Source organism: Pelophylax lessonae, assembly GCF_965119305.1.
Source record: "Pelophylax lessonae genome assembly, chromosome: 1".
Taxonomy (NCBI): Eukaryota; Metazoa; Chordata; class Amphibia; order Anura; family Ranidae; genus Pelophylax; species Pelophylax lessonae.
This window is the reverse complement of record NC_138768.1, coordinates 735,526,690-735,541,218: the sequence shown is the minus strand read 5'-3', so window position 1 is coordinate 735,541,218 and position 14,529 is coordinate 735,526,690. Positions and strand designations below refer to the sequence as shown.

The 14,529-nt window shown below is 40.6% G+C and overlaps 1 protein-coding gene across 2 annotated transcripts in view; it reads left to right on the top strand.

Moving 5' to 3' along the window:
* Positions 1–14,529, top strand: part of CRACD (capping protein inhibiting regulator of actin dynamics) — a 273,094-nt gene that overhangs the window by 193,261 nt on the left and 65,304 nt on the right. For both annotated transcript variants that reach the window (XM_082264866.1, XM_082264865.1), the window contains 2 exons: positions 11,061–11,196; positions 12,667–12,834. In XM_082264866.1, the coding sequence (XP_082120992.1) occupies positions 11,077–11,196; positions 12,667–12,834 (288 nt within the window). In that variant the 5' untranslated portion in view covers positions 11,061–11,076. The remainder of the gene's footprint in view (positions 1–11,060; positions 11,197–12,666; positions 12,835–14,529) is intronic.

The following is a 14,529-nucleotide window of genomic DNA, read 5'->3' as shown; positions in this document are numbered from 1 at the left end:
TATGGCTGAATTCGCATCCGCACATGAGATCGCATGTAATGAAGGAGCGATGCGCTCCGAATTACATGCGATCTCGCAAGCTGCACAAATGTGAACCGGTGTTCCGTGAAAAATCCATACCCGTAAAAAATCCATACCCTCGTCACTTCCGGTGCACCTACGCCAGCACCTACGTCATTGAACAGCTGAGGGCCTGACAAGTGCGCATGCTCGGAGGGTATGGATTTATCACGGTACTGTGTGCAACGTTACATTTGCAGCGGTTACATTAAAACAGGTCGTCTGCAACATGAGTCATCTCCGCTCCTATCCCTGTCACTTCCCTGATCTCGGCTAATAAATATAAAAGCGGATCACGGAGTCGAGATCTCCGTCATTTACATTTCATACATCCGCCGCCGCTTTTACATTTACTAGCCGAGATCAGAGAAGTGACACGGATAGGATCGGAGATGACCCATGTTGCAGCCCAGCTGTTTTAATGTAACCGCCGCAAGTGTAACGTTACACACACTACCGTGAAAAATCCATACCCTCCTTGCATGTGCACTTGTCAGCTCCTCAGCTGTTCAATGACGTGTCCGGGGCTGTGAGCATGCTCACTGCTACGCTGCTCAGCTGTTCCTGACAGGAAGTGACGTGGGTATGGATTTCTCACGGGGTATGGTTTTCTAACATTACACCGGCACTAAAACATTTTTGGAAAAGAGATAAAAACGACAATAACACAGTGTTGTGTACATCCTGCCATAAATGTTTATTTATTAAATGTACATTTTTACAAATAGTTAACAATCGTGAAACAATTTAAAAACTTTGAAACATTTGAATGAAAATAAAACTTATCAAAGCTAATATAGTTTCCATTAAAAGTGTTTGTTCTTGATTGGGGAGCTTTTAAGCTCTACTATAATAATGGGAAAAGTCGAAAATAGCAAAAGATTTTTTCCATTTTGTAACATAATTTGGCATGCCTTGTGATTAGCAGCATTGAGTATGTTGGCCGTAATAAATTGCCACTATTCTGTACTTTCTTGCAGATATCTATTTTATATTGGTTTAAGAGCTTATTTAAATCAAAATCCCTGTGTTCAGTGTGCAGTTCCACTGAGATTGCATTTATTTGAAATGCTTTTGCAGTGTGTTTTTTATTTTTTCATTTGTTTTTTTTTTTTTCTTTACTGAGTGGCATTTACATGCATTGTCTGTTACTTTCCTGTGTATTCCCAGTATGTCTGAGTGCAAATAATTGCAACATGCTGTACTTTTTGTTAGAGGCACATGAAAGCACCGCAGTGGTGTAAACTAGGCTTATTGAAATACATTCATTTTTCTTGCATTCGTGTTTTTAAAAAACAGGTTCTGGTGTGAACGTAATAGTTCTAGTTCACTATTATAGGTATGTATCATAGGTAATGTTGTTAATTTTGGCAAAAAAAACATAGGAAAGGATCTTGCAAGAAGTACAAAATTTAATCCTGACTTAACTTTTGTCTGCCACAGAGGAAGAGATAAGCAGAGAGAATCGATGGAGTGACAGACAATTATTGTGACACAGTTACGAGAATGACATTGTGCTGTATTGACTTTCTAGACTGTGAAAAGGGATCGTTCCCTAGGGCTTTGGATTCAACAATGTCTGCCTTATCAGTAAAAAGGGGTTTTAATGAGAAAATTTATGAGGTAACGAATGCGTCAAGTGACTAAACCACAGCAAAATCCATGTAAACACTGTTTCCTTAGTGGATGAATCAGAGGTGGACCAGGCCTCCATTCTTTACCTTCTGTCAGGCAGTGTAGTGTGGCTGCATTTATCAGGCAATGGTCTGCTGTGTAATTAATGTTACTTGGGGCACATGACAACCGGAATAACTTCAGGACATTTACAGGACGGTGTATATAAAGTGCTTATAGGATAAGGTGACCAGATTTTTAAAATTAAATCTAGGGACATATTTTTTTTTATTGGCAAATGGTAAACTATTTTATAAGCATATTTTGCTCAAATTATATATGTAGTGTATGTGGTAAGTGTTTTTTTGAAATGATTGTATGATTATATACTTTATTTATCACATTTCGTCCATGAGATTAAAAAAAAAGATACTTCTTAGAATTTTTTACATTTTTTTTTTTTTTTTTTATTTTAGAATTTTTTGAGATATGACTACCAAATGTTATGAAGATAAGATAGAGAAAAAACAGAGTGTAGAGTTTAGGAGTGTGTTACATAAAGATTGCAGGGCTAAGTAGCACTCAGGAGCATGCTACATAAAGAATGCAGGGCTAAGGAGTGTGCTACATAAAGATTGCAGGGCTAAGTAGCACTCAGGAGCATGCTACATTAAGAATGCAGGGCTAAGGAGTGTGCTACATAAAGATTGCAGGGCTAAGTATCACTCAGGAGCATGCTACATTAAGAATGCAGGGCTCAGGAGAGCGCTACATTAAGAATGCAGGGCTCAGGAGAGCGCTACATTAAGAATGCAGGGCTCAGGAATGCACTACATAAAGAATGCAGGGCTCAGGAGTGCACTACATAAAGAATGCAGGGCTCAGGAGTGCGCTACATAAAGAATAAAGGGCTCAGGAGTGCGCTACATAAAGAATGCAGGGCTCAGGAGTTCACTAAATAAAGAATGCAGGGCTCAGGAGTGCGCTGCATAAAGAATGCAAGGCTCAGCTGTGCCCATTTATGTAGCCTGAACAGTGGCAAGCAATGCAGCCTCACCAGTGGCCAGCAATGCAGCCTCACCAGTACCCATCCAATGCAGCCTGACCAGTGCCAATCCAATGCAGCCTCACCAGTGGCCAGCAATGCAGCCTCACCAGTGCCCATCCAATGCAGCCTGATCAGTGCCAATTCAATGCAGCCTGACCAGTGCCCATCCAATTCAGCCTCACCAGTGCCCAGCAATGCAGCCTCACCAATGCCCAGCAATGCAGCCTCACCAGTGCCCAGCAGAGCAGCCGTCTGGTCACCCTATTATAGGAAGAGGCCAAAAAACAAAGTCAGGAGAAGTTATACAAAGTCTATGAGCACCTTTAGATTGTAAACTTGTTCTCCACCTGTGTTATATATTATGTTCGGAAGATTTACCCCCCTTCCTGACCAGGCCAATTTTTGCTATACGGCACTGCATTACTTACGTAAACTGACAATTGTGCCGTTGTGCGACGCTGTACCCAAATAACATTTTTGTAATTTTTCCCACAAATAAAACTTTCTTTTGGTGGTATTTGATCACCTCTGTGTTTTTTTATTTTTTGCGCTATAAACAAAAAAACGACCGACAATATTGAAAAAAAAAAAAAAAACTTTTTTCTTTCTGCTAAGAAACATATCCCATAAAAAAGTTTAGTTTAATTTCTTAATCAATTTAGGCCAATATGTATTCTGATACATATTTTTTGTAAAAAAAATCCCAATAAGCATATATCGATTGGTTTGCGCAAAACTTATAGCGTCTACAAACTTTAGGATATCTTTATGGAATTATTTTTTTTTTTTTTACTAGTTAATTGCAGTGATCAGTGAACAAATTGGACACTAAAAGGTTTATATATTAAAGCTAGAGAGGGCAAAATGAGTTGCCATTCTGCAGAGAAACCAATCAGCTTCTAATCTCATCTTGTTTAATTAAGCTTTAGCAATAAAACCTGGAAGCTGATTTGTTTCTCTGCAGAATTGTAACCCTCTCTAGCTTTAGTAAATAAACTCCATACTGACACTTATGACACTTTTTTGGGAACCAGTGACACTAATACAGTGAGCAGTGCCAAAAATATGCACTGTCACTGTACTAATGACACTGGCTGGCAAGAGGTTGACATCAGGGGCGATAAAGGGGTTAACTGTGTGCCTAGCTAGTGTTTTATTGTAGTGGGGAAGGTGCTTGTACTAGAGGAAGGCATAGATCTAAGTCCCTTTGCAGGAACATAGGATCCATGCGTTCCTTACTGGCAGATTGCCATTCTGCCTGTGTCCTGAACAATCAGTAGGTGCCGGTGGACATCAGCTCCCACTGGGTAGAATCACAGCAGGAGTGAGACTCCAGCAACACGTACTCACGCCCCAATATCCGGAAATGCAGGATCATGTCATGTGTGTGTGTATATATATATATATATATATATATATATATATATATATGTGTGTGTGTGTGATCCTGCGCAGTTCGGCCACCCTGTATCAGTAAAATCGCTATAAGGCAGTCGGCAAGTGGATATATTATTGAAACCAAGACTATGTGTCCACGTCCTTATAAATTGTACATTAAACAAATCTCTATTTGATAGTCATGGACTTAATGCGGACTATATAGAAACAAACTGAGTATCATAAAAACAAGTCTTTATTTAAATCTTATTAAAACAGTACAACACATGTTTTAAAAAAACTCTGCTTAGAGGTTCACATCATGTAGAGATTCCAACATAAATCACATGTAATGTAGACTTTGCATTTCGGGAAACCTTCTTCAGGAGCACATGGGAAAGGATCAAACACTGGAACCCATGGTTGATCTTTGAAAAGGATAAGAAACAATGCAGTCCCAATCCCAATCATATCATATTACCATTTCCCATGAAGGTATATCCTGATACACCAAGGTGGATGCCACTGTCTCTTAGGTAGAGAAACCTACAATCTTCCAATTGGTGCCCAAATTCAAAAAATATAGGAGTAATTCAACATCATTATTTGATTGCTAATGCATCAAGATGGTAATCAAAACATGTATATCCTAACAGGAGTTCCCAGTCCATGCCCATCAAAAAGATCATAAGAACAGATCTATAGGTCCCGTGTTTTCCACATCATTCTAGCATGTTATTATCTCATTACTATTTGGATACAGCACTTCAAAACACTAGCCCTTTATAAAGGTCAATAATAATAATAACTACACAGCTGTTATCGAAAGTATGTGCACTTGAAAAAAAATGATAAGTACAAACAAATATTCCTCACAATTGGCAAAAAAAAAAATGAAAAAAGCAACAGGTTTGTGTGAAAACCTCTCTGCACTTATCACACATTCTTTTTAAAAACACAAGAAAGTCAGGCTCAACATTATTAACAGATTAGTTTGTAGTGAAATCTTACTGTTCCAACTAATCACCACTTAGGCTGAACGTCTAGATTATGTGGGTGATAAAGAAAAAAATCCACATTATACCAGCATTTCTGGGGCATGTGTTCTTTGTGCTGTTGGATTTTCCATCCAGATTGGTCTCTAAACACATAACAAGTTGTTGTTTTTTTTTTTTTAAAGCCCGTAGCATGTCAAACACACTCAAAAGACTTACACCCGGTACATTAAAAAGTGCACACACGCAAAACGTGAGACACACAAAAAGTGCACAAGGCGTACACATAGCCCTCCGAATAGGAAGGGCCTTTACCCTGATCCCCCGGGACGCAAGGCTCCTGACAGGGACTGAGGTACTCACCATGGCCTGCCCAGCCGAAGCCAGACAGACCCCGTTCTCCAGGGGGACTGCTGAAACAGCCCACCCCAAGTACTTGGTGGGGCTCCCCCGAAGGGAGACCCCATGAGAGAGGGCGAACTCAGCCAGAAGGCCGTATCCACCCCCTCCCAAGACGTTCAGGGCAGGCCCGAGGACCTACGCTATACTGGTCGTGCAGTGATCAACAAAAAAGGGACAAATGTGAACACACAACAAAGAAAAAAGAGTGGGGAAAAGGATAGTGGAGAAGTGCTGGGTAGTGTCAAAGTGCAAGACCTTGACAGGCCCCCCGGCCAGGAATATAAAATTCCTCTGGTGCTGGCCAAAAGGCCCGTCCCAAGAGGCAGGTGTGGAGAAAGTGTGATGGTGCAGTGACCAAGGTGCCAAAAAACTCAGGTGAGCTGCCCCTCGCCGGTGAGAATTGAGGCACCCCTGGGCTGCCACCCCAGGGGCACATACACCACGGGCTTTTTCGGTCTCGGCCCCCGGCCAGACCCAGTGTAGCCCTTACCTACCAGGAGGCTTGGAATGTAGACAGCTTAGGGAGAGCCTGCCTTCAAATGGGGACAAGCCTTTTGCAAGGCCAGATTCAACCCAGGAGAAAAAGCCCTCCCACCGCTATCCCAATTCCTTACCAATTACATCCAGGAGCAATACAAGCCAGCCTCCATGACAAACCAGCTCTCTTGCTCCCTTCAAACTGATAGGGGCGGATCCCATTCAAATCAGAAGGCGGCGGACCCATCCGGCTTTCTCTGACAGTGCCTACTTCCCAGTCCCCCAGTTTCGCCTGGAGTGCCCTGGTTCATTTCAGCCCCTGCCGATACTAACCATCAAGGTTCATACCAACTGATAAGAACAGATACTACACTTGATCTTAGCCAAAAGGCCGAGAAGCGAAAACACATAACAAGTGGGCTAGAGAACCAGGCTACCCCACAAATTTTGGTCAGTTAGAAGTGTAGTATACAATTATGATGTTTCTAGAAGTGCCTACATCACGTATGGGGAGTACTATCATTTCTATTATAGAGCCACACGTAAATTTAGAAACACAGGACTTTACCAGGTACATAGATACCGTTACAAATACAGCTACAGTGTGATAAAGTTTATATGTTTTCTTAAAAGCATAAAAATATTTCCCAAAAAACTTTAAGGCTGGAATATACAACAACATCCTTGGGCTATCATAGCCCCCAAAACCCCTCTAAAGGTTGCCCCATCATATTATATTACATAAACCCTCCAGTTCCATGTTGTCCAGATCCCTTTAAGGTAAACATAAATGTGTACAAGGTTCAGTTCCCATTCATTTCATGGACATTTGTAGCCACTTCATCCAGAGATTGAGATAATATAAATCTATAAATTAACAAAAATGGTTACATACAGTACATACATATATCATATCCATCAATGTTACAATTACTATGTGTCATTTATCATTTTTTGAAACCCACCATAGGGATAACACCAGACACATTAAAATGTATATGATATCTATCAATGCTGTGTGCATCCAACCATTCGGGGCCAACCACCGGAGCCTTACAGAGTGGCTATTTTTCAGAAAATCTGTTTAGACATGCTCAATTATAGAATCAAACTTTTATTTTATTGTCCTTGTGTCTCGCAACTGTGGATATTATGCTATAAAATACCCATTAAGGCCTTTCAATGCACTTCCCAAGACTCAAAAGAAACTCAAAGGTTCACCTAGTGTCAGGCAAAGGAAGTGTCATGGAAAATGTGAGCAAAGAAGTGCTTATTCATCTTAGACCTCACATGCTAAGCCTACTGCCTTACATTAAGTTTACCATTCATTTTTTACATATCATAGATAATCTGCATATACCTAATAAAACCTGGCTGGTCTCTGTGGAAGTGGAGGCACTCTAAAGCAGCATACCGCATCACGAAGGCATGTAATTAATCAAAACCTTCTCACAACAGAGTAGTCAGGCACACTGGAGCTATAATGCCTTAATTTTGAAAGCGCTAAGGTTTATTTTGCATCAGAACATGCCAGGCTATAAGAGCTCTCACTACCTCCAGGTGCAAGGGATGGTGGTGAGCACATGTTGTGCCCTATCACACACCAACCTGTATCTAGGGGGTGGGAGAGACACATCTTTTCAAATGATGCCTTGTTGATGTACCTGCACCATACACATTAGAGATCTCAACTCACCAATAGGACGCCACAGGGGGGTGCCAGTGGGGCAAATTGTGGGTGGCTTTGTGTGCTCAGGATTTCCTGGACTTAGGCAAGGGTTGCCCATTGGCGCCATGTGTGATTATGTCATCAGCATGTCAACACCACGTATGTGATGTGATGGCATCACAAAGGCAGCATGCTTGGATTGGATGGATCAATATGGCCAACATGGCGGGGGACATGAAGAGGGTAAAATCTCTCCCCATTTCTATGCTGGTCTTCTGTGTAGACATTTTCTCCCATGAAGTGCTTTACATCTGGCAAACCCCTTGATATTGTAAAAACTAGATTTATGGGATTTTATATTTAATAGGTAATCTGATTGAAAAAAGACATAAGTCCATCCAGTTCAACCAATATAGAAAAAAAAGCACACACAAATGGAAAATTTCCATATATACTGTACAATACTATACCCACAGTTGATCCAGAGGAAGGCAAAAAGAAAAAAAAAAACAATGAAGCATGATCCAATTTGCTCAAGCGGGGGGGGGGGGGGGTTGGTATTCCTTCCTGCTGGCATATAGGTGATGGACTGCCTAATACATATAACAGACTACATTTTTTATTATAGGAGTATTGGAGTTATGAGGATCTGTGACCCTTGTCAGTAGTGTTAACACTGTTGAATCATGAACTCTATAGGGAACTGTAGGTATACAGAAATACACCCTTCATTTGTAGTGGCTATAACTGTTAGGTAACTCATAGACCATTTGGGACATACACCATTATGAGGATGTTGAAGAGCTGGTAGCGGGATCAAAAGTAGGGTCTGGTTTGTACCCATAAATCCTTTTGTTCATGACTTTTGGTGGCAATGACACTTGCATTTTGGTAGTTATTGTAACACTTTTGATAAAGTATATCCTAATTTGCAGTGACTCCACTTATTTGTTGCATTGGACTCTGGAAAGGAACCACTACTTGCCTGCTCCATGGGTGGATAATATTAAAACATATTAAAACAAAAAGAATGTTGCCTTGTCAAAAGGTCAGCCCCATAAAGGTTTATACTGTTGGTAGATTGTTGGTACTCCTACCTCACTGTGGAACATCTGTTGTCCTTCCTCTTCTTTAGTCTAAAATTTTCACCAAGGTTTTTCATTGCATTTAATATCATACAATCATATTATGATGTTATTATGCTAAAGATTGAAGCAAATTTCCCCCTTAAATCTAGCTTTTTCACATGAGCGATTGAAAATTTATCCTCTAGCGATATTAGATGTGGGTCACTACAAATCTGCCATGTTACATATAAAGTAGGTCTTTAGTAAAGCGTGAATAATTGTGATATTTTGCTCATATGCTGTACTTCCCAGTTATATGTTAATGTGGTATTGCTTTAGCTGTCATGCCCTTGTGTATTTTACTCAACCTCAAACATCTTTACCATCTAATTTTTATAGATTCCATTTTTCACTTATAGTGTCTAAATTAATAATTAGCTGTAGAGATTTGCTTGTGGCTGCTAAAATTGTAGTTGCATTAGCAAAGGAGCTGCCATAGAAATGCTTCTAAAAAGCAACTGCTGTTTCCTTCCTGCATTAATGATTCTTTAGTATTCCTACCTAAAGTAGTACTAAAGTAAAATGTAAGTAATGGAGGGTTATAAGCGCTGTCATTTTTTGAACATCTGTGTCTTATTGGGGAGATTTTCCTTTACTTCCTGTCTCAAAGCCAAAACAGGAAGTGAGAGGAAATTCACCCAAAGTTAGGGAATCCCTGGTTGTCACCGGAACTAGTGTCCCCATTGGAGTATTTCTCTTCTATTCCTGTCCTGCAGAGGTGGGGGACTTGAGTCACATGACTTGACTTAAGTCAGACTTAAGTCACCAGTTTGAGGACTTGAGACTTGCTTGACTAAAATTAATAAAAGACTCAACTTGACTTTGACTTGGTATTCATGACTTGAGACTTGACTTTGACTTGAGACATATGACTCGAAATGACTTTACTTTTTTAAGTTATTAAATATTTGCATTTTCTCAAGATGTGTTAAAGCAAAATGAATGTGCCTGTTATGTTTCTGACACCACATTCACTTAAAACACCTCAGTGTGTTCTGATTTTAAGGACACTGGCTGTTTAACAATGGAAATACTTAAAGCGGAGTTCTGGCCTCGGGGGTGAAATTTAGATAAAAATACCCCTGGGACAATCAGGGCTATTACATTCCATAATGGATAGCCTCTGAACTCTCCCGGGTCGTACTTACCTTTTAGAAGAAATACTTACCTTGAAAATTTCTTCTCCAGCGCTGCCATCTCAGGTGTGGGCAGCTGAAGCCAGCGCGTCCTCTTCTGTGATGTCGGAGTCCCAGAATGCCCTGCAACAGCCCAGCTCGTCACTTCCGGTGCAGGCGCGGCATCCCTGCACAGCTTCTGGGCATGCCAGAACTGACGAGCGGGGCCGCTGCAGGCGCATTGACTCCTGGGAGCGATGACTTTCAGGTCCCAGGAGTCATCGCAAGCCAGAAGTGACGGCGCGGGCCGCGGCCGCAGAGGGAGGAAGTGGAAGTATATTTTCCTCTATAATAAGGTAAGTGAACACAAAATAATCGGCAGTTTTTCAGGTGACACTCAGCAAGCGGATTTTTTCGACTTTGAGGCCGGAACTCCGCTTTAACATGTTTTAGTGACTGTGGCGTTGAAACATGACCGGACCAAGGATTTTGAGCTGTTTGGGCATTCAAAGTGTTTCTTTAATATGCCAAGAAAAAAGCACTAAGCAGTTTTGTTAATGTTGAAAATAAAACAAAACCTTTCCTGACCACTGACTTTAAACTGATTTAAAGGTGAAAATTGGGGTAGATCAGTATTTTGACTTGATTTGTGACTTGACCAAAATAAATGACTTGACTTTGACTTGCTTGACTTCTAGCAGGGACTCGACTTGACTTGCTTGCTTTTCGCCACGGTAACTTGGGACTTGCTTGAGACTTGAAGGTTAAGACTTGAGACTACTAGCTTGTGACTTGGACATGTGTGACTTACTCCCATGTCTGCTGTCCTGTTCTGTGACAACGAAAATATGGTATTTTCTTTCACTTTACACCACTCATTGCACTCGGTTTGTTCAAACAAGGAAGCTAAGCAGCACATGTAGGCAACAATAAGTTGAAATCAAATTAAACTAAGGTATTTACAGTATATGTGTTCAAATTAAAATACATTTCATGATTTTTAATAATTACATAATTACATTCATTAGTGTATTTTGAATATTTACATGAAGTTCAGATTCAAATATTTAAATGTATTATGTATATGGCAGTTCAGGTTTATTTGTTCTTTATGACTTTATTAACATTTTTTGCTTATATTTCTGCATCATAAGTGGCAAAACATTCTCATTCCAGGTTCCTTGTTAGTAGCATGGGAACAAGGGCATTTTCCCATGACAGTATCTTCATACCTGATGAACAAGCTGACGATGACCAGGAAGCTCAGGCCTCATCGCAAGACTGTGTTGTAGGAAAAGTTAAATCTCTCCAGGTAAAAGCAGATATCTAGTCTTAAACTGCCAAAGACAAAACGTTGTTTTTAATGTTGGGTCATGTGTGGAAATGTTAAAGCTGCTGTCTGGTCTTTATTGCTGTCTGGGACCTTGCTGGTGACACAAATTACAGGAACAGAAAATACCAATATAACAGATGTCACTAGAACAGAAAAAAAATGAGGAAATCTTCCAATAGGTCCTGATAAAACTGTCTAATCCAGGATTTTCCTTCCCCTTTGAGTGATTTCCACTCACTTTCTGTTGAGTCTCCAAGATAGGAAGTAAAGGGAAAGCTTCCAGAAAGGACATGAAAAGCAAAAAAACCTGACAGTTGTTTTGACCATTCCCAAATCTATCCAAGATAAAAAAAAAAAAAGTGTTTATTTTGATTAAATTTTGAAATTCCAAAGAATGAAGTTCTGTATTTTGTAGCATGGGGCCACAAACCTGCTTACACCACAAACCATAGTCAACTAAAGCAAAAGACCCTAAGCCTTTCTAGATATGAAAAACGTACTGATAACTTTTATTTATGTGTTTGATTTTTAAATGAATTATATTTGAGAATTCTTTTTGGCTTCATGAACATTTGGATGTGTAATGCAGCAAGTATTCAGACAGATAATGGGGCCATGCTGGTACGCTACTACATACAACCGTAAAGTGTATGTAAACCCCATTCATAAAATCTGACCTATGCATATATACCTGTAGTGTTTACTTAACTCTCTCCAAAGCTCTAAGTCCCATGTCTTGCTGCTGCTTTGTTATCAGCATCATAACTTCTGACAAGTTTTCAGACACACAAGATAAAAGCATCTGAAAATTTGTGTCGGGGAGATAACTTAGAGACAGATACGCAGAGAGCTGGTCTATTCACAGCACAGCTCTGCAAGTTTCTTCATCCCTCTGCCTATGTAAAGGGGGGGGGGGGTTGCCTTTCCTCCAATCAGCTCACACATAATGTATGCCCAGACTCCCCTCCCACTGCTGAAACACAATTTGCACGTTCTAAATGGTGCAGAAAACTACAGACTGCAGATATACATGCAAAACATATGTAGGGAGATTTGTGTCATCCCTGTGTATCACCTGAGGCTGTTCACTTCACTGGGTATATGTAAGGGTTTACATCCACTTTAAAGGACATTCAGTCATGTGTGATTTTCAGGCCAGTGGTTGGGAACATGATTGGAGGCATTGTTTTACAACTATTGAGTCAAACGTAACAAGTGGCAGTGACTGACAATAAATATAGTTTTATAATATTTTTCGTGGGAGGCTGGTGGCTGACGTGAAGAATATAAAGTGAGTCTGAGTCACATATGATTTATAAATCACTATTTGAGGAAAAAGTTTTGTTTTTTACGAACAGTTTTGTTCTGTATCCATTTGAAGAAAAGTATTACCATCGGGGAAAGTGTATTATTTCATCCCTAAATAAAACCTTTGTTTATGTATGTCAGCAACAACTTGGTAAAAACATCCGGTTTGGACAACCGCCACCAACTGGTACTCCAGTCAAGAAGATGCAAGATTTGGGAGCAGGCATAGAGAAAATGGAGGAAACATACCTCAGCCCCATGGAGGCTTCAGGGGAACGTGATATGGGCCTTATAACTGATGGCCACAGGGTAAGATTGAAACATGTGAATCTGAGGAGATGGGAGGATGTGAGATAAAATGCATTCTTGTGAAAAATGCAGTGGACAAACTAAGACTATAAATGTGATCATAGACCGCAAAAAATGGTTGGACATATAAGTACAATCTGACCCCCTCACAATGCCTTCTGTCAGATCTTCATTTCTAAATAATTTGTTTGAGTTATAGAGACTGCGCTGAACCAGTAGAATGGTTCTTGACAGATATTAGGTGGTTCCGTGGGTGAATGATGGTGTTGCTCTCTCTTTGGAGATAATAGCTGCTACCTTACTGGTGCAACAGAACTGTCACTTCAGCTCTTATTCTGGACACTGGGGACTTCTCTCTTGCTACTCAATTATCAGTCCTAAATAGGAATTCTGTAATGACTGAGCAGAAGTCATTTCTTCCCTGGAAACAGTTATGCAGGACTGTCTAGGGTTATCTCACAAACATTACTTTTTCTGCAGGCCCAGACAAAAATAGCCTTATTGGGAGACAGTCATAGTTACATAGTTACATAGTAGGTGAGGTTGAATAAAGACAATAGTCCATCCAGTTCAACCTGTGTAGGTGTGTGTGGCTGTAATCATCTCACATAGCCCTGAATGTTCTGATCCTTGAGATGTACGTCTAAGAGTCTTTTGAAAGCCACCATACTTCCCGCAGAAACCACCTCTTGTGGTAGAGAATTCCACAATCTTGTAGCCCTAACAGTAAAGAACCCCCCACGTTTCCTGAGGTTAAAACGCTTTGCCTCCAATCGCATTGTATGCCCTCTAGTCCTCATGCAATCCCTTCGACTGAACAGTTTTTTTTCTATGCTGAGATCCCCATTGAGATATTTATAAATTGCTATCATGTCCCCCCTCAGGCGTCTCTTCTCCAGGGAGAATAAATAAAGCAATTGCAGACGCTCTTCATAATTAAGGTCCTCCAATCCCCTAATCAGTTTAGTTGCCCTTCTCTGGACTCTCTCTGGCTCCAGCACATCCCTCCTGAGGACTGGCGACCAGAACTGGACAGAATACTCCAGATGTGGTCGGACCAGAGTTTTATAAAGTGGAAGGATTATAGTCTTATCTCTGGAATACATCCCTTTCTTTATGCATGCTAATATTCTGCTGGCTTTGGCAGCTGCCGCTTGACATTGCATGCTTTTGCCTAATCTATCATCAACCAAGACTCCCAGATCCTTCTCCATTTTTGATTCCCCCAAGGGTTCCCCTCCTAACGTGTATTGTGTTTTTATGTTTTTAGTCCCCAAGTGCAAAACCTTACACTTCTCCACATTAAACCTCATTTGCCATGTCGTTGCCCACTCCGTTATTTTGTCCAGGTCATTCTGTAGGATATCTGCTTCATGCTGTGCAGTTATTGCCCTGCCCAATTTTGTGTCATCTGCAAAAACTGATATCGAACTACTGATCCCGTCCTCAATGCTGTTTATGAATAAATTGAACAAGGTCGGTCCCAGGACTGAGCCCTGGGGAACCCGCTTACTACCTCAGACCAGTCTGAGTATGCGCTGTTTATTACCATCCCTTGGTGGTCCATTGACAGTTTAAGAATGGAAGCTTGTATTCTTGTTTGTAACATGCAAAACTCAATTAATAATACCCTTTTAAAGAAAAAAGAATGAAGGGTGAAATGGTATAAAGGAAAGGGTAAATAGGGAGGAAGTC